This window comes from Ictalurus punctatus, chromosome 7 (genome assembly GCF_001660625.3).
Source record: "Ictalurus punctatus breed USDA103 chromosome 7, Coco_2.0, whole genome shotgun sequence".
NCBI lineage: Eukaryota > Metazoa > Chordata > Actinopteri > Siluriformes > Ictaluridae > Ictalurus > Ictalurus punctatus.
The window spans coordinates 12,230,405-12,254,015 of record NC_030422.2 but is presented as its reverse complement, the minus strand read 5'-3'; the positions used below and the strand labels follow the sequence as shown (position 1 = coordinate 12,254,015).

At 43.1% G+C, this 23,611-nt stretch overlaps 3 protein-coding genes across 4 annotated transcripts; 2 read left to right on the top strand and 1 right to left on the bottom strand.

Moving 5' to 3' along the window:
* The first annotated feature begins 3 nt into the window (after window positions 1-3).
* ifi44c2 (interferon induced protein 44c2) lies at window positions 4-6,426 on the top strand. Of its 2 annotated transcripts, none has more exons than XM_017473261.3 (8): window positions 4-151; window positions 2,319-2,811; window positions 2,889-2,940; window positions 3,937-4,132; window positions 4,289-4,435; window positions 4,752-4,923; window positions 5,433-5,533; window positions 5,832-6,426. In XM_017473261.3, the coding sequence occupies exons 2-8, from the start codon at window positions 2,325-2,327 to the stop codon at window positions 6,006-6,008; spliced, it is 1,332 nt and encodes a 443-aa protein (XP_017328750.1). In that variant the 5' UTR covers window positions 4-151; window positions 2,319-2,324; the 3' UTR covers window positions 6,009-6,426. The 2 variants fall into 2 exon arrangements, with proteins under 2 accessions (XP_017328750.1, XP_017328751.1); XM_017473262.3 differs by having other exon boundaries at window positions 16-151; window positions 2,298-2,811.
* Window positions 6,427-7,469: 1,043 nt separating this feature from the next.
* Window positions 7,470-10,318, top strand: apoda.1 (apolipoprotein Da, duplicate 1). The gene is made up of 5 exons (XM_017471180.3): window positions 7,470-7,593; window positions 8,096-8,233; window positions 8,462-8,583; window positions 8,661-8,746; window positions 8,935-10,318. The coding sequence occupies exons 2-5, from the start codon at window positions 8,111-8,113 to the stop codon at window positions 9,198-9,200; spliced, it is 597 nt and encodes a 198-aa protein (XP_017326669.1). The 5' UTR covers window positions 7,470-7,593; window positions 8,096-8,110; the 3' UTR covers window positions 9,201-10,318.
* A 384-nt stretch (window positions 10,319-10,702) lies between these two features.
* Window positions 10,703-23,552, bottom strand: copa (COPI coat complex subunit alpha). The gene is made up of 29 exons (XM_017471526.3): window positions 23,354-23,552; window positions 21,230-21,343; window positions 21,061-21,134; window positions 20,876-20,956; window positions 20,387-20,463; window positions 20,161-20,270; window positions 17,650-17,759; window positions 17,080-17,179; window positions 16,646-16,864; window positions 16,321-16,471; window positions 15,787-15,853; window positions 15,634-15,709; window positions 15,465-15,547; window positions 15,059-15,284; window positions 14,803-14,941; window positions 14,447-14,609; window positions 14,205-14,351; window positions 13,940-14,129; window positions 13,753-13,848; window positions 13,559-13,647; window positions 13,248-13,371; window positions 13,060-13,149; window positions 12,824-12,930; window positions 12,565-12,714; window positions 12,114-12,458; window positions 11,823-11,933; window positions 11,476-11,637; window positions 11,139-11,333; window positions 10,703-10,959 (listed from the first exon to the last, which is right to left on the bottom strand). The coding sequence occupies exons 1-29, from the start codon at window positions 23,391-23,393 to the stop codon at window positions 10,900-10,902; spliced, it is 3,696 nt and encodes a 1,231-aa protein (XP_017327015.1). The 5' UTR covers window positions 23,394-23,552; the 3' UTR covers window positions 10,703-10,899.
* Between the last annotated feature and the right edge of the window lie 59 nt (window positions 23,553-23,611).

Genomic DNA, 23,611 nt, shown 5'->3' with positions numbered 1-23,611 from the left:
ATGTGATTATTTCCTGAAACGTGAAAGTGAAAGTGATGTGTTTCTGTTCTGCTGAAATTAAACCACTTGTGTGTATGCGGGTGTGTTCTCCTCGTTTCTCTCTACTTCTTATTCTGTGAGGATTGAGGCTGAAGCTGCTGTGCTGTCATAGGTAGGATCTGCTATGACTTCTTTTTCATTTCTACACATTTATTAATCTCCAGTAGAAGAACCTCATGTTCTGACGCTGTAATAATCTCTGTATGTGAAAATGTTTATCAGATATCGTAGTAATTATGGGGAATGTGTTGCTTTAATAGGACTAACTGTTCTGTCTTTACTGAATGCTGTGAAAAACAAAAACAAACAAAAAAAAAAACAACCCAACTCTCATACAAACACAGTTATTATTTATTAGCCTCGACATTCCACATCTTTTCTGTTTGTCTTGAACTTTCATTCTAGAATAGTGTCTGTCTCTCTCTGTGTGTGTTGAGTGTGAGCATGTTGCTTCTTCTCATCTATTTGTTCTATCTGTTATATACATATGTATATATATATATATATATATATATATATATATATATATATATATATATATATATATATGTGTGTGTGTGTGTGTGTGTGTGTGTGTGTGTGTGTGTGTATATATATATATATATATATATATATATATATATATATATGTGTGTGTGTGTGTGTGTGTGTGTGTGTGTGTGTGTGTATATATATATACACACACACACACACACACACACACACACACATATATATATATATATATATATATATATATATATATATATATATATATATATATATATATACATACTTCACTGATAGAGCATTGAACATGTTGCTTTACAAGCACATGGAGTTTCTTTGAGTGATGGAGGAAGGTTTCTGGGTGTCAACACCAGCATTTGCCAGGTATGTTTTCACCCCAAGGATCAAGGCTTGAGAATGTTCTGTCGGTCTCCAGAATGAATAGTGCAGAGTTTCTGTTTCTGAACACCGTGGAAAGGGTGATGTAATCCATCCAGATGTAATCACTTACCAATGTGCTTCCTCTCTCCATAACTTCCTAAAAAGTAACGCTATCAAACATCCCCCCTTTCGTTAAAGATGAGACATTAACTAGTGAGCTCTCTCACTGTGACAAACTCACTTCCCCAACTAAAAAGATAACAATCAGGAGTAAATCTGACCTGATCAAGCATGTGTTGTCTTTTAGAAGATTCACATACATGATCCTGAACAATAACAATAACTTTTAAGACAGGTGTTTTTGACTACGTTATCTAAAAACAGGGCACCTGGTGTGGGTGTGTAAACAGGGTACAGGTGGTGAAAACTGTGTTTTGGCTCGAGGCAGGTACACTTATTTAACAATATGGTAGACTTTCCCTCCGATACCGGACTGGAGGAGTTTGAACATCAGTCCTTCATGCCAGACCGAGTCAAATGCCTTCTGAAAATCTACAAAGCAAGCAAAGATTCTGTCCTTTTTGTTTTTGATGGTGGTGTTAATGAGTGTGTGTAGAGTGTAGATGCGGTCGGTGTTGCGGTGTTTGAGTAAAAAGGTGAAATTTTTTTATTTTTTATTTCAGATGTTTGTGAGCAAATGTGAGAATGCATGTATTAAGAATACTGTAGAACAGGTTACCCAAACCGCTGCTAACACTAATGCCTCTGTAGTTTCTTTGGACAAATTTGTCACCGTTCTTCAGAACAGGTGTTATGAGGCCTTGGTTACAGATTTTGAGGAGCCTGTCGATATAGAGCTTCTAACATCTTGCCGTTACCCTATTTAATCATTTAATTGCTGATGTTATCTGGTCCACGTGATTTGTTTAATTTGAGGCTCTTTATGTGTTTCTATTTCTCAGAAAGTGAAATTTTGTAATCTAAGGGATTGTGGTGGGGTTTGATGGCAGTTTCCATTTCATGGAGTGTTTTCTTATTTCTGATGGTTCTGGGTTGGCAGGTTTGAGTAGATCTGTGAAGTAGTTTTTCCAGATTGTTCCGTTTTGTATAGCTATTTGTTCAGGTGATTTGTCCAGGTTTTTGTACATTTTCCAAAAGGAGCTTTGATCAATTGCTTCTTCTGTTTTGTTTAATTTGGTGTTCATATGTGGTTCTTTCTGGTTTTGTATGTTGTTTATCTGTTTTTAAGGCTCTTGCTTACTACAGTCTGTATTGTGTATCCGAATTAAAGGAGCATTAGTCAGGATAAGGTCTCTAACTGTTAACTTTTTTCTTCTTAAGTCAGCCCTTCTTTCTAGCTCATGTACACAAAGCTAACCATGTGGTAGGTTTGTTCTGTTCTGTTTCAGATCTCCATGATGAGTGTGATTAACTCCCGACTGTCCAAGAAGCAGGAGATGAAGCTGTGCGCTCTACTCGGTCATGCTAAACTCAGTCTGCTGTACAAGGCCAGCGTGCACAGCTTCAACAGCAACATCTTCCACCAGAAGTGTGATCGTCAGGGCCCTACTGTTACTGTAGCGTATAATAACTCTGGCTACATTTTTGGAGCGTACATCAGTAAAGATTATGCACAGACGGGTCAGAACATCGTAGATGACAAAGCCTTCCTGTTCAGCTTCAATGAGCGTGAGGTTGATAAAGCTCCTCTGCGTGTGGTGAGCACAGAAGCACAGCGATCCTATATTGATGGAAACACTGGGCCCAATTTCAACTCCTTGCTTTTTATATACAATAACACCGCCACTGTGTACAGCAATCCAGGCACGTATAATTTTGACCCAGCGGAGATGCATGGCAATGACCTCCAGCTGAGCGAGTGTGAGGTGTACCGAGTGGAAGGTGAGCTTTATTTCAGTTAAAGTATTAGGTTAAAACAGAGATGGTTCACGTGAACATTACTGTTTGTTTCCCTGCAGGGTTTGGATCACTCATGGAGAAACCGTGGAGAAACCTCGAGTGGAGTTTGGAGTAAGAAAAGTCAAACCCAGTATAAATCTTCCTCAGAATTAAAGTTATATAGGTTAATATAGGTTCCTGAATAATTTAAAATTCCTCTGTGGTTTCCACCATAAAGGAACTGGTTCTACTGGACTAGAACCAAGGAAGTGATGTCATTAGCTGTGAGAGTTATTTTGGGAAGGTTATGTCACAGTCACAGTTCTAACCCGTTAAAGATCTTAAATCAAAAGTCCACCCTGAATGACTCGCATGTTAAAGTTTATAATTACATTTGTGACCTTCAGAGGTTTCCACATGTCCAAGAGGTTTCCACATATCCATTCATTGGTCTACTTTGGTTAACGGTTTCCTACATTACCCACAATGTTGTTTGCCTACCTGTTAATGATGGTGGTGCTGTGGGATTTCGCCCTCGCTTGTTCACTACCTAAAGAGAGCGATGCCGCAGAACTTTAGTCCTTTAGTCTGTCCAGCTCTGTCACCTCCTCATCTGTACACTCTGCTCAAACACATCAGCTTACAAAGCTTCAACTTACCATCAAAGCCATCACACTCATCATCTCATATATCCCGAACTAGTCGAGCCGAGTCTTGAGCCGTACCTCTGCGTCGTATAACGTTGTTGCATTCTGGAACTTTGATCAACGTTTGCTCAAACAACTCCACTACTTCTGCGCTGGATTTCTCATTCGTATTATGCTGAATGTTGATGGAAAATTAAAAATTTGTGAGAAAAGATGTTTTGTTTCCAGGAGATAATAGTGAAACCTGAGCATTATTACTTACCACAAATGTTCTCACATTTTTCTTTCTGTTGTAACTGCGAACAATAACAATAACAATGTCCCCTGTGACATCATCACGACACACCTCCGCTAACTTCTTCAAGATATAACGGCAACAGCCAACAAATTATCATGAGAATCAGTAAACACACCACAAATATTTCAGTATAAACATGGTTAACGTGTGTCAGAATTTAATGTTAATAACTGTGTGTGTTAGGAAGAGGAAGTCTCTGATGGATGCGATCTCGCGCTGGACTCCGAGTGTGAGCTCGGTGCAGAAAGCTCGTGTGTTGCTTGTCGGTGCTGTTGGAGCGGGTAAATCCAGCTTCTTTAACTCGGTTAGCTCCATTTTTAAAGGTCACGTGAGCTGCCGAGCCAACACAGGCATCGCTGGCACCAGCCTCACCACACAGGTAACTCGCTAATTTCACTAATTATTAAACATATTTTTTATTACAGAGCCCTGTACTACAATTAGAGCATTTGTATAAACCTGTGATTTGCAGGTATGTCTATAATTATATAAGATGATGATGATAATGATGGTGTGTGTGTGTGTGTGTGTGTAGTTCCGTGTGTACTCCATTAAGGTGGGCAGTAAGTTTTTGCCGATCACGCTGTGTGACAGTATGGGCCTGGAGGAGGGACTTAACGCCGGACTGGACATTGACGACTTCACCAACATTTTAAAGGGTCACATTCAGGACAGATACCAGGTAGAGCTGAGTAATATCATCTTGTTTAGTGTTAATGTGTGAACATTGGACCCTTTGATTTCTTATGAAGAGCAAAGACATGTGAAACTGAACATACACGAAGGTATAGTTGGTATGAATACAAATTGTGGTCCTATGGATGTGCAAACTTTTGCACTTGAAGCTATCTTTATATGTAATCTGCTGGTTCCATGTTCTAAACCCTCAGAAACTCTTTAGTTACACTGCTGATACTTTTTCTGCTCTCTCTCTCTCTCTCTCTCTCTCTCTCTCTCTCTCTCTCTCTCTCTCTCTCTCTCTCTCTCTCTCTTTCCAGTTTAACCCGTCGATGCCTCTCCAATCGGAGTCTCCTTATTTTTGTAAAACTCCAACTATGAAGGAAAAGATCCACACTGTGGTGTATGTGATGGACGCCTGCAAGATCAAACTGCTGTCTGACAAGCTGATCGAGAAACTGGCTGCTTTCCGCAGAAAAGCCAACCACATGGGTAACACACACACACGCAATATTTTTTATCTTATTAACTTGAAGAGAGAGAATAAAGAGAGGGAATAAAGAGAAGCTGGTGATGGAATGAGTGTTTATAGCTGCTATAACGTAAGTGATAACAGGAACTAACTCGTTTCACAACTTTAAATGTAACTATAAATGGATAAAAGTATGATGTGTGTTTCTTAATAAACAGAAATGTAAATTGATATGGATATAAGAAGAATAAAACACTTGGGGACATACAGTTATAGGAAAATAATCAGCTTTGGGGTGGTAACACCGCTTCATTACAGCGCCCTGTCACTCAGTATTTAGTTTCAACACACAGTGTTTATTATTTACCTGAATGTCCCACTCTAGAACCAAACATAAAGCCAGAACTCCAGAACCCAGCAGAGTTCCTTTAACCTAATGTTTTACTACAGATATGAAAACATCACAATATCACAAAGACTCTGTGTGTGTGTATGTATGTGTGTGTATGGGTATGGATGTGTGCTACAGGAATACCACAGATGATTCTGCTGACTAAGGTGGATGAAGCGTGTCGTTCTGTGGGAGAAGATCTGAAACATGTCTATCAGAGCCATTACATCTACAAGATGGTGAGATTCGGGAAATTGGCATATGAGACACACATACTATATTTATAACAAAGCTCTTGACAGTTCTAGCTAGTATCAGCTAACTACCTAGCCTAACTTGTTCTTTAGAAAATCAGAAATTATTTCTGATGTTAGCTAGCTAGTTTTTTGTTGATCAAATTAACAGACTGAACTGGAACTTTAATGTAGCTAGCTAATCTATTATTTTTCCCAGAGAATAATGACAAGCCCATGGTTCTTAAAGTAATGTAGGATCTTATCTTTCCACGTGTGTGTGTGTGTGTGTGTGTGTGTTTAGATGCAGGAGGTGAGTGTACGTCTGGGTGTTTCTCTCTCTGCTGTGGTTCCAGTGAAGAACTACAGCAAAGAGCTCGAGCTCGACCCATACACTGACATCGTGCTGCTCAACGCCGTTCAGCAGATCATCAGAACCTCTGACGTGTACTTCGACGACGTTTCTTGCGAGGAAGAGTAGAGTCCGGAACGATAGACGTCTTAAAAGCTGGACTACATCATCATAAACCTGCTTCAGGCTTAAACCTGCATGTTCAATCACATTTATTGACAACGTTTACTTCCTCCTCTGCTGAATATAACTGACATGAACAGCTTGTGCTTGTTGAAATAAATATGCATTTGAAATTTAAATCCTTGAAATAAATAATGTGTTTTTGAAATGAATCATTGTTCACTTCCTGATAAGTTTATGAGATGTGTTTCCTGGTTCCTGTGTTGGCCCCTTTCTTCTCTGTTGACTCAGGTACAGACAGATACAGACAGATACCATTTGTACATTTAAATACTTTCCAGTCAATAGTTAACCCATTGTCTCTGTTGTGTGCCTGTTGTATACTCTGTTTTTTCTTTGAATAAATGAGAGATTGAACTTTGAACTTTGTGTGTCTGTAAGTCATTTGGCAAACTCTCCCAAGTGCTTGGTGTGGGAAGTGTATGGCAGGGCGAGGGCGCCGTCTTTCTCGTTTATGTTCTTCTTCTCTTTTCCTAACATCGCAATCACAACACTTCCTGTATGCTCTTAGAACACTTTTTGGACTGGAAGATGTTAATTTATTTATTTTTATGTTACACTGGAGTGTACTTCAATTCTAATAAACACAATAACAGGCTATAACAAGCACGACAACACAGCTGTGTATAAAAGTGAACATGAAAATGCTCTGCTAGCTACTTTACGTACATAACATCTGCTGTACGTAACATCCATGGTAAATGGTTGGTGCTAGCTACGTGAAATAATTTGCGAGGTAACATCAGCACAGTGCTGCGTTTTGGGAGCCAATCACACTAGAAATGTACATTTTGTGTCTCTATGTGAAATACGTGCTGAGAGAAATCCTGTTTTCTTTCCTTGACAAACTGATGTTTATTTATTGTTCTGCACATCCATCCATCCATCTTCTATACCGCTATACCTTTTCAGGGTCCTTTTCAGGGTCACAGCCTATCCCAGGGAGCATCGGGCAAAAGGCGGGGTACTAACTGGGCAGGGTGCCATTCCATCACAGGGCACAATCACATACACTACGGACACTTTGGTTATGCATGTCTTCGGGGGAGGAAACCGGAGTACCCGGAGGAAACCCCCGCAGCACAGGGAGAATATGCTATATCCGCAAACACAGGGCCACGGTGGGACTCGAACCCCCGGCCCTGGAGGTGTGAGGCAAATGTGCTAACCACTAAGCCACTGTCTGCAGATCCAGCTAAAGAATATCAACCAGAAAATTATCACCATGTGACTGTGCACAAATTGGAGCAGGTCAAAATTTTTGCCATAAAAAATCGAATAAAAGGATAAAAATAAAAGTTTCATAGTTTACTTTTTGAGTGAAGAGCTCTGGGAGGTTTGTGTTCATCCGTGTGGGAAACTCCTGACTGGAATTTGGGTAATTTTCTGCACCGTGCTGTTAATAAAGCGCACACGGCCTCTCATACATCACGGGTTTGTCTCGAGTGGTGTGACGAAGGGATGGTGAGGTTCTTCTCCCAGTCTTCTCTGATAACAGAGAGAGAGAGAGTCTTCTACAGATCAGCTGCAGGTAATCACCAAAATTCCAACACTTTTATGAAAATAAACTGCTTTCTAATGAAGTGTAAACATTTACTGAAGTGAATCTGTTCTAAAGTACACAGATTTATAAATATATTGTGTTTACATTGACCTTTTATTCAAAGTGTCGCATTTCAGAGTGTGTTTAAATCTGGATTTCTCTTGTCTAAGCATTCTCTCTTCTTCTTCTTCTTCTTCTTCTTCTTCTTCTTATTATTATTATTATTAGTAGTAGTAGTAGTAGTAGAAGTAGAAGTAGTAGTATATTACACTGCAAAAATTATATCTTAGTAAGTGAAAACATCTTGAACCCAAAGATATGTAATATTTTTATTATAAATTTTTCCGAATCAAATGTTATATTGTTTAAATTAATTTGACTATATTCAACTATGTTAAGACGTCGTCTTCTGTAGTGACGTAATATCCGTCTGAACCTGAACCCCGTGGGTACGGTGCGTTCTATCTGACGCCAGGTGTGTGTGTGTAAGTGTGTTACAGGTGTGATGGATGTACAGGTGTGTTTTGCGATCTCACTGGTTGCTTTGTTGGCCGTCGTGGACGCTCAGGTCCCTCACTGGGGGGGGTGTCCCGAACCGAGCACTCAGCCTGCCTTCAACCTCAAACGGGTACCGACTTCACTTTCACACCTTCACTGGCACTGAGTCCACCTGATCTAACACACCTCACTCTCACTCTCTGTGTGTGTGTGCGTGCGTGCCTGTACCTGTGCCTGTACCTGTGCCTGTACCTGTGCCTGTACCTGTGCCTGTACCTGTGCCTGTACCTGTGCCTGTACCTGTGCCTGTACCTGTGCCTGTACCTGTGCCTGTACCTGTGCCTGTACCTGTGCGTAGTTTATGGGACGCTGGTTCGAGGTGGCGAAACTCCCGGCACAGTTTGAGAAGGGGAGATGTATTGAGACGAACTTCACGCTGACATCTGAGGGGTCGGCTCTCGTACAGAGCTCCGAGATTCTGTAAGTGTGTGTGGGGGGAGGGGTCAAAAATGAAAAAAAGACAATGAAATTAATGTTTTCACATTTTCCTGATGTAGAAAAGGTGAAGTGAGGAAGATTGAAGGAACTGCTGTTGTTGAAGACCAGAGGAACCCAGCTAAACTGGGCATCAGCTTTTCATACGGTAACACACACACATAACTGAGCCTTTACAATAAAGTTACTAGAACTCTAGAACCTTTGTAATGATTCTACAACCACAAATATTAACTCAAGACAGGAGAGAGAGGGAGGTTGCCAGATCCTCAGTAACTGTGTGTGTGTGTGTGTGTGTGTGTGTGTGTGTGTGTGTGTGTGGGTGTGGTGCTGTAGTTCTCCCCTACACTCCGTACTGGATTCTCTCCACGGATTATGTCAACTTGGCCGTGGTGTACTCGTGCACGGACGTTTTCAGGATCTTCCACGTGGACTTTGCTTGGATATTGGGCCGCGACCGCACTCTGCCCGGGTCCACCATACAGCGTGCTAAAGCCATTTTCATGGAGAACCGCATCGACGTGAGCCGCATGATCGCCAGCTCACAGGAGGACTGCGGCAGAACCGTGAGGAACCGGGCTGTGTTTCAGTCCTCTCTGTAGTGCGCCCTCGCTCAAGTTCCCTTGGTCCTGATCATTAGAGTTGTTCTGTTTATTACATATCATTTCTTCTGCACAAATTCAACTCATAGTGGAACCACACACACACAAGCATCTACAATCACACTTGTCAAACAGCGGTTAGAATCTAAAACCTGCACATTCTAGATTGCATATTTCCAGCACTGTGCTGTCTGAGGAAGTTAGAACCAGACTCTCTTTCACACAGAAACATTTTAGAATTCCAGAGAATTCACAACAAAGACTCTAGAACTTCCTTTACACTGCAATATGAATTTTAGAACTTTTACTGTGAGGATTGTAGTATTCTAGAATTGAAGATGCTCAAATTAGATCCTAAGTAAACATCCTAGAATCTTTGTACTCTGGAGAACTCTATATTCTATATATAAATTCTATAACCGTGATCTGAATTCCAGAACTTTGGCTATGAGGATTCTAGAACCGAACTGATAAATGCTGGAACCAGATTCCCCAGGAGACGTTAGGATCCTGTGACTGCAGTCTGAATTGGGGAACGTTTGCACTGGGTGTAGTAGAATTCTATAACCGTGCTCTCTGAGGGTGCTAGAGCCAGCCAGACTCCCAGTGAGGATTCTAGAGCCTCTTGCACTGGAAACCCTGAAGGGTCCGATTGTTACCTGAATTCTGGAAGTGTGCCTCTGAGGGTACAAGAATTCTAGAATGTTGCTAGAACCAGCAAAAGATTCTAGAAGTTACTTTAGAATGAGGATTCTGTAACTGCCATCTGAATTCTAAAACTGTGCTACCTCAGGACGCTAGAACCCATGTCCTGAAGATGTAAAAATTTTCCTGTGATCTAGAACCTTTGAACAGAGGTTTCTAGAACTCTAGAACCAACATGCATAGGCCAGACACCATGATGCAAAATTACACAACCTGCACAATGATGAATCTAGAACTACAATTGTGATAGTAGAACCTTGACAGTGAGAGTCAGATCCTCATCTACATTACTTGCAGTGTGTGTTTCTGATACTTAGTGTTTATAGTTAACTGAGTCACGTGATGCATGCGCTTTCTAACTCACTGATCTTGTATGAAATGAGAAACACGAAAATAAATTTCCTAAACCACCATCATGCTCTCAGTGTGTCTCCCCTCTACTCTGTCCCGCTGTGGCCACTCAGAGAACTGTAGCTGATCAGAATCTGAATCTTTTCAGTGAGTCAGGTTATTTGACTCGGCTTGCCAGAAGAGTCGACTCTTTCAGCGACCAACCAATCGTTCTTCTAAACCAGAAAAAGTTTGCAACATTACAAGTACTGTTCTTATTTTTTTGTGTGTAATTGCAGCTGGAATTCAGACATCACTGAAATCTTCACTTTCTAAGTGAACAGAATGATGTTACTTTTGGCTGCGTTTAAAAAATATATATTTTAATTACAATTAAATGAGTAACCCTGATGTGAAGAAACCCAGTGAGTCACTGAGAGGACTGGGATCAGGAAATGAGAACAGCACACAGCTTGGAGGAGTTTATTTAAGTTTTTCAGGGGTTAAACATATACGTGGAGTGTGTGTGTAACATTAAGTGAGCAGAAACACAATACACACATGATAGCGAGAAGCCTTTAGTTTCACTATACTGTAAGATTTTATTATCTATATAGAGTTTGACTTAATTCTTTATCTATAGGTAGGTGTGTGTGTTGCTTCTTCAGCGGAACTGCAGAGGACTCACACGCAGTCCGATCACATCCTTACCGATCTCAGTCACCTGAAGAGAGAGACAGGACACAGGAAGTGACATCACTGCAGACTCTGATAAAATAATCAAACAGAGCTCACGACTCTGAACAAACCCACCTTCTTTAACACCTTTACGTCAGACTCCAAAAAGAAAGAACGCGTGCATGCATGTGTGTGTGAGTGAGTAAGAGAGAGAGAGAGACTGACCTGTGTGACCCTGCACACTTGCCCTTTGTAGGTGGGGCAGTAGCAGGCCCCGGACAGAGGGCACTTCTCCACGGGGCGTCCTCTGTACAGCGGGATGAAGGAGGCGGCGCACAGGTCGAAGGGGTTGTGTGGGTCGTAGTTGAGCTGGTGGGCGTCGGTCAGGTTTTTCTCGCACGCTGCCAGGATCTTACGCGTCTGAAAGAGAACCAGGTCACATGAGGCTGCGTCCCAAATCAGTGGTAGAGTGAGCTTCACAACGAACACACTCTCACTCTCTTGGTAGTGTTAAACAGGGTGTAGGACGCAATGGGTAGTTGTCATGACAACCAGGCCTCACCTGCTGTGCTACCTCGGGTTTGGGTCCGAGCTCGAGCAGGCGGCGTGCGAACCCTGCGGCTGTCTTAAAGTTCTTCAGTTTGAAGAAGAGATTGAGCGCGGTGCGTAACACCAATACCATGTGGACCGGCTGCAGGTTACAGTGTGTGAAGTACGCCGCCATCTACACACACACACACACACACACACACACACACACACACACACACACGTCAGTGCACCATCACTATTCTTCTGAAATATTTGACTTTTATAAAGCACACACTGATCTCACTTCAGCTACAATGAGGGAAAAGTGGGGTGGCTGAGCGGGGCTTAATCATCCAATAGTTATGACATCATCAGTACCTCACACTGCCTCTTCTGTTGCTCCAGTGTGTCTTTAGGAAGCTTCTTCCTCTCTGTCTCCATGGTGAGACCCACAATGTACTCTTTACAGATAGTGATCAACTGCTGGGCCTGAAACACACACACACACAATGAGACAGGACTGCTCACATGAGTGTAAGAGTTAGGGATTAAGGATTAATTAGGAAACAAGGGATTATGGGTTTAGAGTGTAAGGGATATCGTGTAGGAGTGTACAGATGTGTGTAGGGATTAGGGTGTAGGATTAGGGATTAGGGTGTAGGGCGTTACCTCAGCAATCTCCTGTTTGTTATCGAGCACCAGCAGGGGGACAGACAGCAGGATGCTCCTGAACTTGTCGACAGCCTCGTCGAAGCGCCCCGAGGTGGTCATCTGATAGCATTGCTGCAGGCGGGCGATGAGGTCACGCAGGTGCAGCCCCACTGCCGGGACTCCGCCCTTCTGCCCGTCTCTCTGCCTCCTGCCCTCGTTCGTGCCCCCATCCCTCAGAGGGTGGGAGAAGAGACAGGGCAGAGACGGAAGCCCCACGTAGGACACGCGCCCCCGCGAGAACGCCTGCAGGAAGAGGGGCTTCAAGGGCTCGAAGTGGACCACACCCACCTGATCGTGCAGCAGCTGCAAGGGATGGGGTCAGAGAGGGAAAGAGAGCGTTCTCATTGGTGGTTTGGGAAGGGTGTCATAATGAGAAGTCAGAAACATTTAGATTAATTAAAGCCTTTACCCTCATGGCTGTCTCGAAGGATCCGGCAAGGATGTGATCAACTGGCAACTGAGAGTTGTTACACCACATCTGGGCAGGGCTAGTACCTTTAGTTGGCGGGACAAAGAAGCCTTCTCCTTCAGCACCACCCCCAGCACCAGTTGGCAAATCCTATTGGTCCAAACATGCATCAATCAAATACATTTGCAAATGATCAGTTCAACAACAAAAAAGTACAAATTAATGGCTGATGAGTGTGAAGCAGTGTGTGTGTACTGACCAGTTCAGGTGGAAGGTCCAGATCCTCCTCCACTTCCCATCCTCCTCCTTCATCCTTCCCCAGAGCTCCTTCCTCACCCAGACCCTCCTGAGCGTCCATAAACCCATCTGCATCACGAGGAGGACAAATCAACTACACAAAAACTACAACATAGCCTACAACCCACAACATTTGCTCAGTACAAATACTGTGTGTGTGTGTGTGTGTGTGTGTGTGTGTGTATATGTGTGACTGACCATCGTCTAAGTGGAGCTCTGCATCTTCACCCCATCCTTCTCCTCCAGGAGCATCCATGTCCAGATCGGCCGCCATTTGACCTGCTTTTCCTGCAACAGGAGCGATTCCAGACACGTACCCCAGTGTTAGCACGTCGCAAACAGAACACCAGGAAACTACAACCACAGAAGAAGTGACCTGAACTGACCTTTAGCGGCAATGACTCCCTCGAAGAAGCCCTTAGAGACGGTGAGCAGGGGCCAGTTGGTGTCCAGAGGGTTGATTGGAGGAGGAGGCTGCAGCAGCTCAGCGTTTGGGTCTACTTCGGGGATCTACACACATACACACCATTAGACAACATTATTAAGTGTACTTTCACATCTATTATCCCGTTTGCTGAGTCATGAGTGAAAATGATTCTTTTATTAATTTACTATGGCATGTTCGATTCACTAAGTCGATTCAGATTCAGAATCACTTCGCTCGGATGCTACAAGACCACCGTAAAATAACGTTTACCATCTCCTTCTCGAGGTCGAAGGTCTCTTTGAGCGCCTCGGCCTCCTCGTCCATACCGTGTGTTGCTGCGGTCAGGTACGCCAGAGACTCTACACATACACGCCAAGAGTTATAGCAAGAAACACAAAACTGCACCCGAGTAAACGAGTGTGCTGTATTAAAGAGAGGGAGAGAGTATGTATCTGTGTACTTACTCTGTCCACAGTTCTTAAGGATGCGCACTCTCTCACTGACATCCCCCAGATACAGAGCACCCTGATAATGTCCACTCATGTCCTTCCTGATCTCAGCTATACACACACACACACACACACGTTACAGACAAATCGCATGCTGCTAACCTCCACTCGTACCCTTCCCAGACTTCCTAGATAGCCTCACCGATCTTCATCATCTTGCGGAGCTTGGCCAGGTTCCCAGTGATCAGGTAGAGGAAGGTGAGCTTGTCAAAGTTCTTGGTTCTCTGGTAGCACATCTCCACCACCTGGTGATGACCCTGCAGAAGAGCCGCCTCACCCAGACGCTCCCAACAGCTCCGCTCGTCCAGAGCCTTGGCCGCCTCCAGCGCCACCTGCAGTACGAGGAAGGAACCGTCAGCACGTGTGTGACCTCAGTGACCTTCAGAAGGGTGACGCGACACACCCACCTCGATGTTTCCGCACTCCAGTGCCAGACTGAAGCGGGTTTTCTCATCCTTGACGAAGTGTAGCGCCACCTCTGGGTAACCCTTCTTCTGCAGGTATGCAATGATGGACTGACCCACCAGCTTAGCGTTACGCACCATGTGCAGCACCTGAGGAATTATGGGTAACGTTATCTACACTTCTGTCTCATAAACTCCTCATTGTCGGCGTGTCCCAAAACACACACCCTACTCTCTAGACTTACCTCATCATATTTGCGGTTAACGAGTGCAAGTTTGAAGCGGTACTCAGTCGGGTCGATGTTAAGGACGCGAGGTCTGCACTCTCGATCCAGACAGTACACACTGTTCCCCCTCACACGTGTCACGTAGATGGGCAGGTCCAGGGTGCGGATTATACCATGATCACTTTGGAGTGGGGGGTGGGGATATTACATTTAAATACACAAATAATCCTTATTTCTAAACATTATTCTGAGTATTACTATCATTAGTATTATTCCTAGAGATGACATTTATTCCACACTGTACTTCATTAGTGTTACATAGAGGTGTATTTTTGTGTAGGGTCACATGAGAGAGAGGCAGGTGTGGGCGTTACCCTGAGGTGAGGGCGTATTTGATGTGGTTGGAGGTGGTGTAAATAAACACGCCGCTCTCATCCCATGCGCCGCTCTTCACACGGATGTTCTCGTGGATGTTACACAGACTCTCTAACTTCCTGTTGCAGATCATGATGGCTGTAGAGACAGTTGAGTGTTTTATTGTTTTTATTATTAATATATAAACGATGTAAATTCTCAACATAAATATATAACACACAGTAAGAGTAGGGAGCACTGATATCAGCGCAGTACCGTGTTTGGCCAGCAGCGCAACGTGGCTGGTGTCCGCACTCCACACCACGTATTTGACTTTGGCGATTTTGACGGTAGCGAGTGAGCGTTTCTGCTGCACATCGAACAGCGTGACTCCGTCTGCATCCCTCAGGAGCAGAGAACCCGTCCCTGCGTAGAAGATCTCCTCACAGCTCGGAACCTGTACCTTCTTCACAATCTCATTCTTCAGGTTCTTTATCAGCAGCTGTGGACAGATTATATTATATTATATTATATATATATATATATATATATATATATATATATATATATATATATATATATATATATATACACACACACACACACACACACACACATACATATATAAATATATACATACACACACACACACACGAACAGGAAGTGTGTGACGTGTTCTCACCGAGTGCATGCGGTCCAACACGGCGAAGCGATTCCGGGCCACCCATACTGCTGTGAGTCCTGATGAGCGCTTTCCCTCTGGAGCTACAGACACACACACCACTTAGAACCTGAGTATAACTGCAGTGAGTAATGGAGTGTGTGCGTTTGTGTGCGAAATCAGTACTCACCATCAGGGTTCTGCGCGTCGCTCTCTCGAGGGATTGAGTACAGATCATACGTGCTGTTCTCAAGATTAGTGGCTCTCTGAAAAACACGAGTGTGAGTGTGCGAGAGTGTGTGTTCAGAATGATCAAATAAGCACTTCTCGTGTAAAGACTTACTGTACACAGCAGCACGGCATTCTCCGCAGGATTGTATGACATGCTGAAGACGGGAAACTTGGAGCCGCTGTGAACAAAACCCAAATTTAAATAATGAAACACTTTTCGGATGGAGGTTAGGGGGCGGAGCTTTGCATAAATCAGCTTCATGAAGTCACTAAATCGATCACATCTCAGGACGACGACGTGATACTCAGAAAGGCTAGTGTACCTTAGGTCCGTGATTGAACGGATGACGGTTGTCATGGTAACGGTGAAATATAGGAGTGAGAGAAGAACTCCGATGGCTAGCTGACTAACAGGTAGCTAACCGCTAAGCTAGCCAATTTTGTAAATAAAAGCAACTAATAAAAGTCTAATAGCGATATCAGGATGGTGTGAGGGCATTCCCACATTTGCATATTCATGAATATTTATAGATCCTGATGAAGGTGTAGAGATGTTGGTCATTTGTTCGATGCTAAAAATAAGTTATGGAAGGGCTAATCATGCACACACACACACACACACACACACACACACACACACACACACCTCCGTAGCTGCATGACAGCGGTGTCTTTGCTGCTGTTGAAGTCGAGCTGACGCAGGAAGCGGTCCTTGACGTAGTACAGCATGTTCCCATACACAGCATAGGCAGGACGCTCACGCTCCAACTTGAACACCAACATCCCGCTGTCATGACCTGAACACACACACACACACACACGTTAAGGTAAATGTTACACACATCCTGCTCTGATTGACTTATTAGTGTAGTGTGAATATCAATATATCATATATATTGAGAAGAATATCATATATATTCTGCTGTATTAAAGTGTGTGCGTGTTTGAGCGTGTGAGAGAGAGAGACACACCAGCAGCGAACAGGTTGAGGTTGGGATGAGCTCCAAGCACCCAGAAGCGGTCGTGGTCCCTGCGGAAGGTCTGGACGCCGGTCCTCTTGGACATGTCCCACACTCGGATGCTCTTATCCTCAGAGTTGGACAGGATGAGCTCCTGGCGTGGGTGGAAGACAGCGCAGGACACGTTGTTGTAGTGCCCCCTACAGGTGTCCAGCTCCCACGCCTTCGACTCTAAACAACAACAAGAGCAGTGCCACTCGGATACATTCCAACACATTCAAACACAAATATCAAACCATCTGGCTGTGTGGCAATCAGGAGGAGGCTGCCTACGTAGGCCACGTACCTGCATATGGATAAAGTCTAACTGCCCCATCCCAAACCCCAGAGGCCGCTACATTCATACAAACACGTAACATAGACTCTACGCATGGACACATGCTTACCATTCATCCTCCATATCTTCACCTGCCGGTCGTCAGCTCCGCTCACGATCAGAGGCATGCTGGGATGGAACGCTGCCCAGTTCACCCCTCGATCGTGACCCTGAGGGCAAAAGATCAAAATTAATCACGATGTTATCATCAGTGGGTGGGGCCTGAGCACTAATTTGACTGTATAAAGTTACACAAGCCACTGATGTTTAAAACGTACGTTCAATGTTAAACAAAAAATGGAGACAGGAGATCATTTGTCGTTTGCTACAAAAAAAACCCTTGTGTCGTTGGGGGGGGGGATTTCACCACTCCTGCCCTGCCCCCTGCAGAGAAACTCCTCCCAATTTAACAGGTACAGGTGAAAAGATCATGAAGGGCATTACAGGACATTAACGCCACTGTACATCAGATCTACTTTATACATGCAGGACTAAACCATTAGTTTAGGGGTCTGTTTATTTACTCAAATGTACACAGGAACCACAGAAAGTATGAACAGTTCTAGTTTCAGCTCAGTAGAGTTACACCCCACCACCAAGAACATCATCATGATGAAGATGATGATGCAATCATTCTGACCTCCAGCACGTGTTTAACCACAGCGTCTGACGCTCCGAAAAGATCCACCCCGGTGATGCCACGCACATCTGTTTCCACGGCGCCTGGAGACAGGTTCTTCTTCCTCAAACCTGGAACCGACATTTACAATCCAACCCGTTTACACGATACGACCGACCGACACACACACACACACACACACACACACACACACACACACACACACACAGTACAGAGGAGGAGAGAGAGGAGCAATGTTATAACTGGTTACATCTATACACACACACACCGTGTTTGTTGGGCTTCTATACATACACACACACACACACACACACACACACACACACACACACACACACACACACACACACACAGGTTCTGACATACACAAAGCACACAATCTGATTCTCAACCCAATTCTGACATCAGCAAAAAAAAAGAAAAAAAAAAAAAGAATATTTATTAATGATCATTAAAAAAAATAAAATAATAAAAAATATCATCATTTACACTTCCTTTTGCTTCATTTCCTGTCTCTGGAATTTTGATTTCTGTCATTAGTGAAGACGGACACTGTGTCGAAGTGTTTCTCCAGATTAATACAGAAATGGAGTCATATGTAAATGAGAAGACTCTGCATATTGTGATTGGCTAATGAGGAGAAAAATCAACAAATCAAATCTCAGAATCAGTGCAGAGAGAGAGAGAGAGAGAGAGAGAGAGAGAGAGAGAGAGAGAGAGAGAGAGAGAGAGAGAGAGAGAGAGCACAAGCAGAGGCCATAACTACTTAGTTCCTTCTTTACAAGTGATCTTGAATCTCTGAGATTTGGGACAGAGCCCTAAAAAAACCCAAACTAATCATAAATTCAAGTACAGTACAATAACTAGTGAATAACTCTGGCGTTTGGAACACAAGCATAAAATGGATGATGTAGCAAGTGATTCATTTGACCATTTAAAATTCAAATTTTGGCATTTGGGACAAAGCCTTAAAATGGCCAACGCTGCAGTATATACACTAACTAGTGCTGATCTTTGGAATTAGGGACAGACCCTTAAAACACCTGATGTTCTAGTACACTAAGCAGCAATGAAGTGTGTGGATTGATGATGAACTAGTGATTTATTGACAGAGTTGACGTGCCCTCAGAAAGGTGCAGTGTGTGTGTGTGTAAAAAAGCCCAATGAAGGAGATGAAGCAGGAACTGATGTGTAGGGGCAGATGTTTCCGTCAGGGGAGTGGGACAGCGCTGAGATGGGGGATGGGGTGGATGAATGGATGGTGGGGGTATTTGGGTGGGGCGATGGGGAGGGGGTGTAGGGGGCAGAAATGTAAACTGTGCTCTGGTGGGGCAGGACAGGTGTACAGAGTGAGCATTAGCGTGCACATGCACTAAAGGACACATGGGTAAGCGCGGTCATGCGTTTAGTGCGATTAACATCAAAGACGTGGCTCATGGTGGAACGAGTCAATCATTCCGATCATTATCATTATCATCATTATTAATAATAATAAATGTTATTGCGCATCAGACGCTGATATGAGCGTGTAAGGGATGTTGCGACTCTCAGTGCAACGCCACTTTATTTAATCTCATTTTATTTATTACTTTTATAGAGCAGTAGCTAGTTACTAAGTAATTAGTTAGTAATTAATGATTTATTAATCCAGATCACTGATTTGTACACATGCACATGAGCACTAAAGTCAAGTCCACTGCTGTTTCTACATAAAAACACTGATTGCTTACTGTTTGGGTTTTAAACAGTGCTTACAAAGCTGAAGCTTGATAGCGGAAAGGGACATGCTCAGTGTGTGTGTGTGTGTGTGTGTGTGTGTGTGCGCGTTAGACCAGGTTAAAATGGAGGATTAATAATGAGCAAATGAATATTATGAGTGATGATCAGGTTATAAACATGCAGAAAGACAGAAACACCTCTCAGACACACAGACACCACAGAATGTCTGTTGTGTTATTAATCCAGACCGCACTGGTGTTATGATGCTGAATTCACCTCTCCACTTCTTCAGATTAAATCTACTGTACATGATGTAGGACCAAACCATTACGGCTGGGTGACGGGGGGGGTTTAAGAATCTGGACCATTTGTGATCACAGGGTGGGGTCTGACTCTATATAATGTGCTCTGATGACACCGGACCAGACCATTCCTGAACAGAAGTGGGGATCTGTCCATCTTATGTAATCTGTATCTGTCAAAGTGGAACAAACCATTACAGAAAAAAGTGGAGGGAAGATTCAGTAGAGCTGATGGAGAACCTCAGAGATGTGGAGGAACAAATTCAACATCATAACGCAGGACTGAGTTAATAACACTCGACTTCACCGATACAGCAGCACCATGTGCTGTGTGTGTATGAGAGAGGTGTTTCAAAACAGAGCCCACAGAGATCTCACCTTTACATTCATCTACTCCCTTTCTTTTCCTCTCCTCCTCTCATCTCCTCTCCCTCCCTCCATCCATCCATCCACCCCCTCCCCCCTCACCAGCTTTCCCACTCCTCCTCACCGGAGATATCCCACACCCGCACGGTCTGATCCAGACTGGCCGACACCACCAGGTCCTCCGATGAGTGGAACTGAGCACACATCACGTAGTGGTTATGACCTGTCAGGACACTGAGGGGGAGAAAGAAACAGAAAGAAAGAGAGAGACTATTAACCAGCTGCTCTGTGAATAAACTTGTATGTACGTACACACACACACACACACACACACACACACACACACACACCAGACACATGTCCTGGACTGCCAGTTCCACAGACGGATGGTCTGATCATCTGAAGCACTCAGGATCCACGGGTACTCCTGACCACGGAGAGAGGGGGGGTTAGTCCATTCATCATTACATCATCAATAGAATATCTATTTGCAGCTTCTCTTAATTCTCTTAATTCAGACTTTATTCATTCTCTTAGTATGAATAAAGTCTGTCTGATTAGCAGAAAGTGTCTTTCTCTCCATCTTTGTGTCTATCTCTCCATCCTTCTGTCTGTCTAGCCATCCTTTTAGCCATCGAGCCGTCTGTCAAGCTGTCTGTCAAGCTGTCTGTCAATCTTGTCAACTGATTATTTGGCCATCTATCTGTCTGTCTAGCTGTCTGACTGTGTGTGTACGTGCCTGTCAATCCACCGGTCTATCTGTACCTCTATATACACCTACATCTCCAGGTGGTAGTCTCTCTGCATCCATGTGTGTGTGAGAGTAAGTGAGGACTCACATGGTGGAAGAATGTGGTGCGGATGTAGTCCAGGTGTCCAAGCAGAGTGAAGAGACAGCGACGGAGCTTATAGTTCCACACCTACACACACACACACACACACACACACACAGGTTTACTCCCTCTCTCTCTGTGATAAATCCTGGCTTTTACACTGCAGTAGAATCAGGACACTGATGTTAGACCTTGATCTTATAATCGTCTCCACCCGAGACAAACAGAGGCTGCTGCTTGTGGAAGTCGATCCCTCTCACCGGACCTGTCCAACACACACACACACACACACACTCACTCGTTAGACTATAAACACACACACAGAGCACAGAGAGATGAAAAACGGTGGACGTGTCTAACCGTCATGTTCGTCGAACTTGTCAATGAGGGTACACATGCGATAATCCCACAGCTGGATGACGCCATTGTGCAGACTGGCCAGGATCCATGGCCGCTTCGGGTGGAAACTCAGCCCTGATGAGACACACACACACACACGCATCTGGATTTATCTGGGCTGATCATTCATCCTCAAAATTTTTTTTGTTGGCTGCCACTTACATTTCACTGATTGCTCACTTCTACAACACGCTACATTTCATCACAGCACACTGTCCAAGTTACGGTCATATCTTTTCATTAATTAAAAAACATTTTAAACACTTTCAAACAGACTGGAACTGTGATATTTATGCCAACATTTAATTAATTTAAAAAAGAAAACAAACAGGTTTAATTTCTGAGAGGGAAATTAAAGTGTTACAGTACCAGTATAGTAAGCAGAAATATCGAAATAACTATTTTTTATGGATGCACCGAAATGAAAATTCTTGGCCGAAGCTGAATATAATGAAAAACTTGTCCGAAAGCCAAAGGCCGAACGTTTTTTCCATTTATTTTGCCATTTTTTTCACCATTGCATAAATTGAATAGTCAAAATGTGCTTTTTACTATTTTGTCTTTCTTTTCAAAGAAAAAAAATCTATTACAAAAACTACAATTTCAAAATATTTATTTAACACTGAACATTTTTTTTCATTCCAGCAGGCATAGGCTACCAACAAGGCACAATATAACTTTAAATAAATAAATGACTAAAATAAAAATATTTTGATGTGGTCATCTTTGATCCCCCCCCTTGAATAGCCTATGTTAGGCCTATAACAGACTGCTGAAAGAATGTAACACTCTGTAGCCTACAACAAAAAGTGCATTAAAAGGTGCAAAAAATGGTTCTGTTCGATTCTATATGGCTGATTATATTGGGGATATATACCGCTAGCGTCCCTGTACACCTTGCGGAGTATTATAGTAGATATAGTATAGTTAGATACGTTGTTAATGTTATGTTCCTTGATAGATTTAGTTAGTTTAAACTATAAATTAGTTCATTTAGTCCCCACTGGTTTTTCTGCTCCTAGTCCATAGTACTAGTTCATGTTTCTTGTTTTGACCCTGTTTTCTGTGCCCACGACTCTGATTCCTGCTTTGCCCTGTTTATGCCTGTTTGCCGATAGCCCGATGACCCTTTGCCTGCCTTGACTAAGTTTTTTGGATTACGATTTGTCTGCCTGCCCTTAAATGAATACGTCTTTACTTGGTTCCGTACTCCACTCCCTTACCTCGCGAGACGTGACAGAAACATGCTCGGAACAGAAACAAAACAAACGCACGTGTCCACAGTAAACATCCAGAGCAGGTAGCTCGTGCACGCGCGCCACCTCATGGAGGTCATGACATTTTCGCGTCTCACTCTGGCTGCTAGGCTATTTTGTCGTGTCATCAAACACGTCATTGGTCGGTCAAATATATTCGGCCTTTTCACTTATTCAGCCCAACACCCAAAGTGCTTTTTTTTTTTTGCGCTAATTTCGGTTGCCGAACATTCGGTGCATCCCTACCATTTATATTCATTTCTACCGCGCATGCGCAGTCGTAATTTTATTAGTCGATGTTTATTAAATGTAAATCTTGTCACGGGTGTTTATGTTCTTATATAAAGGGTTGGATGAGGAGATTTATTTAAACTTTCTGTACAGAAATGTCACAAACATTTTCCAGGACACGTTGTTGTTATTTGACTGCGTTCATGTGTGATATTAATAATGCATAATGCAGACATGACTTTTAGAAAGGATTGAGGATGAAGATTTAATAATTAACACTACAGTTTTACTTATAATTACTTACAGCATTAAAATTAACCAATAACACGTTTTTAAAACGCATTACAGCGGAGTTACTGTCGTTAAATCCCAATGACAGCTAGTTACGGCTAATGAACTACATCTAACCAAAACAGGCCACTTTATTTTTTAACTTTATAAATGTTTTAAAGCACGCTATTGTCACCTTTTCATATTCCTAACACACGCATATTTAAAGCAAATCTAACATAAAATAAAATGATTAAAGAACACAAGCTGAATGAGCTATAGCTAACATGCTAACTCCAGCTAGTTCTGTTTGCTAGTTCTGTGTTACCTTTCACTCGGGCCGACTTGGTCTCGAATTTGGTTAACATCTCCGCGTTTCTGAGTGTCTAATACAAAAATCCAATCTAAAGAGAACTCGTGTACAGGAGTGATTCCAGTAATGAATATATATTTCTCTCTCTCTCTCTCTCTCTCTCTCTCTCTCTCTCCCTCTCTCCCTCTCTCTCCCGGAGCTCCTGTACTTCCTCAGCTGACACGTCTACCGAAATATAGTGTTTCCGGTGCGGAGTGAAATAAAGTTTTTTGT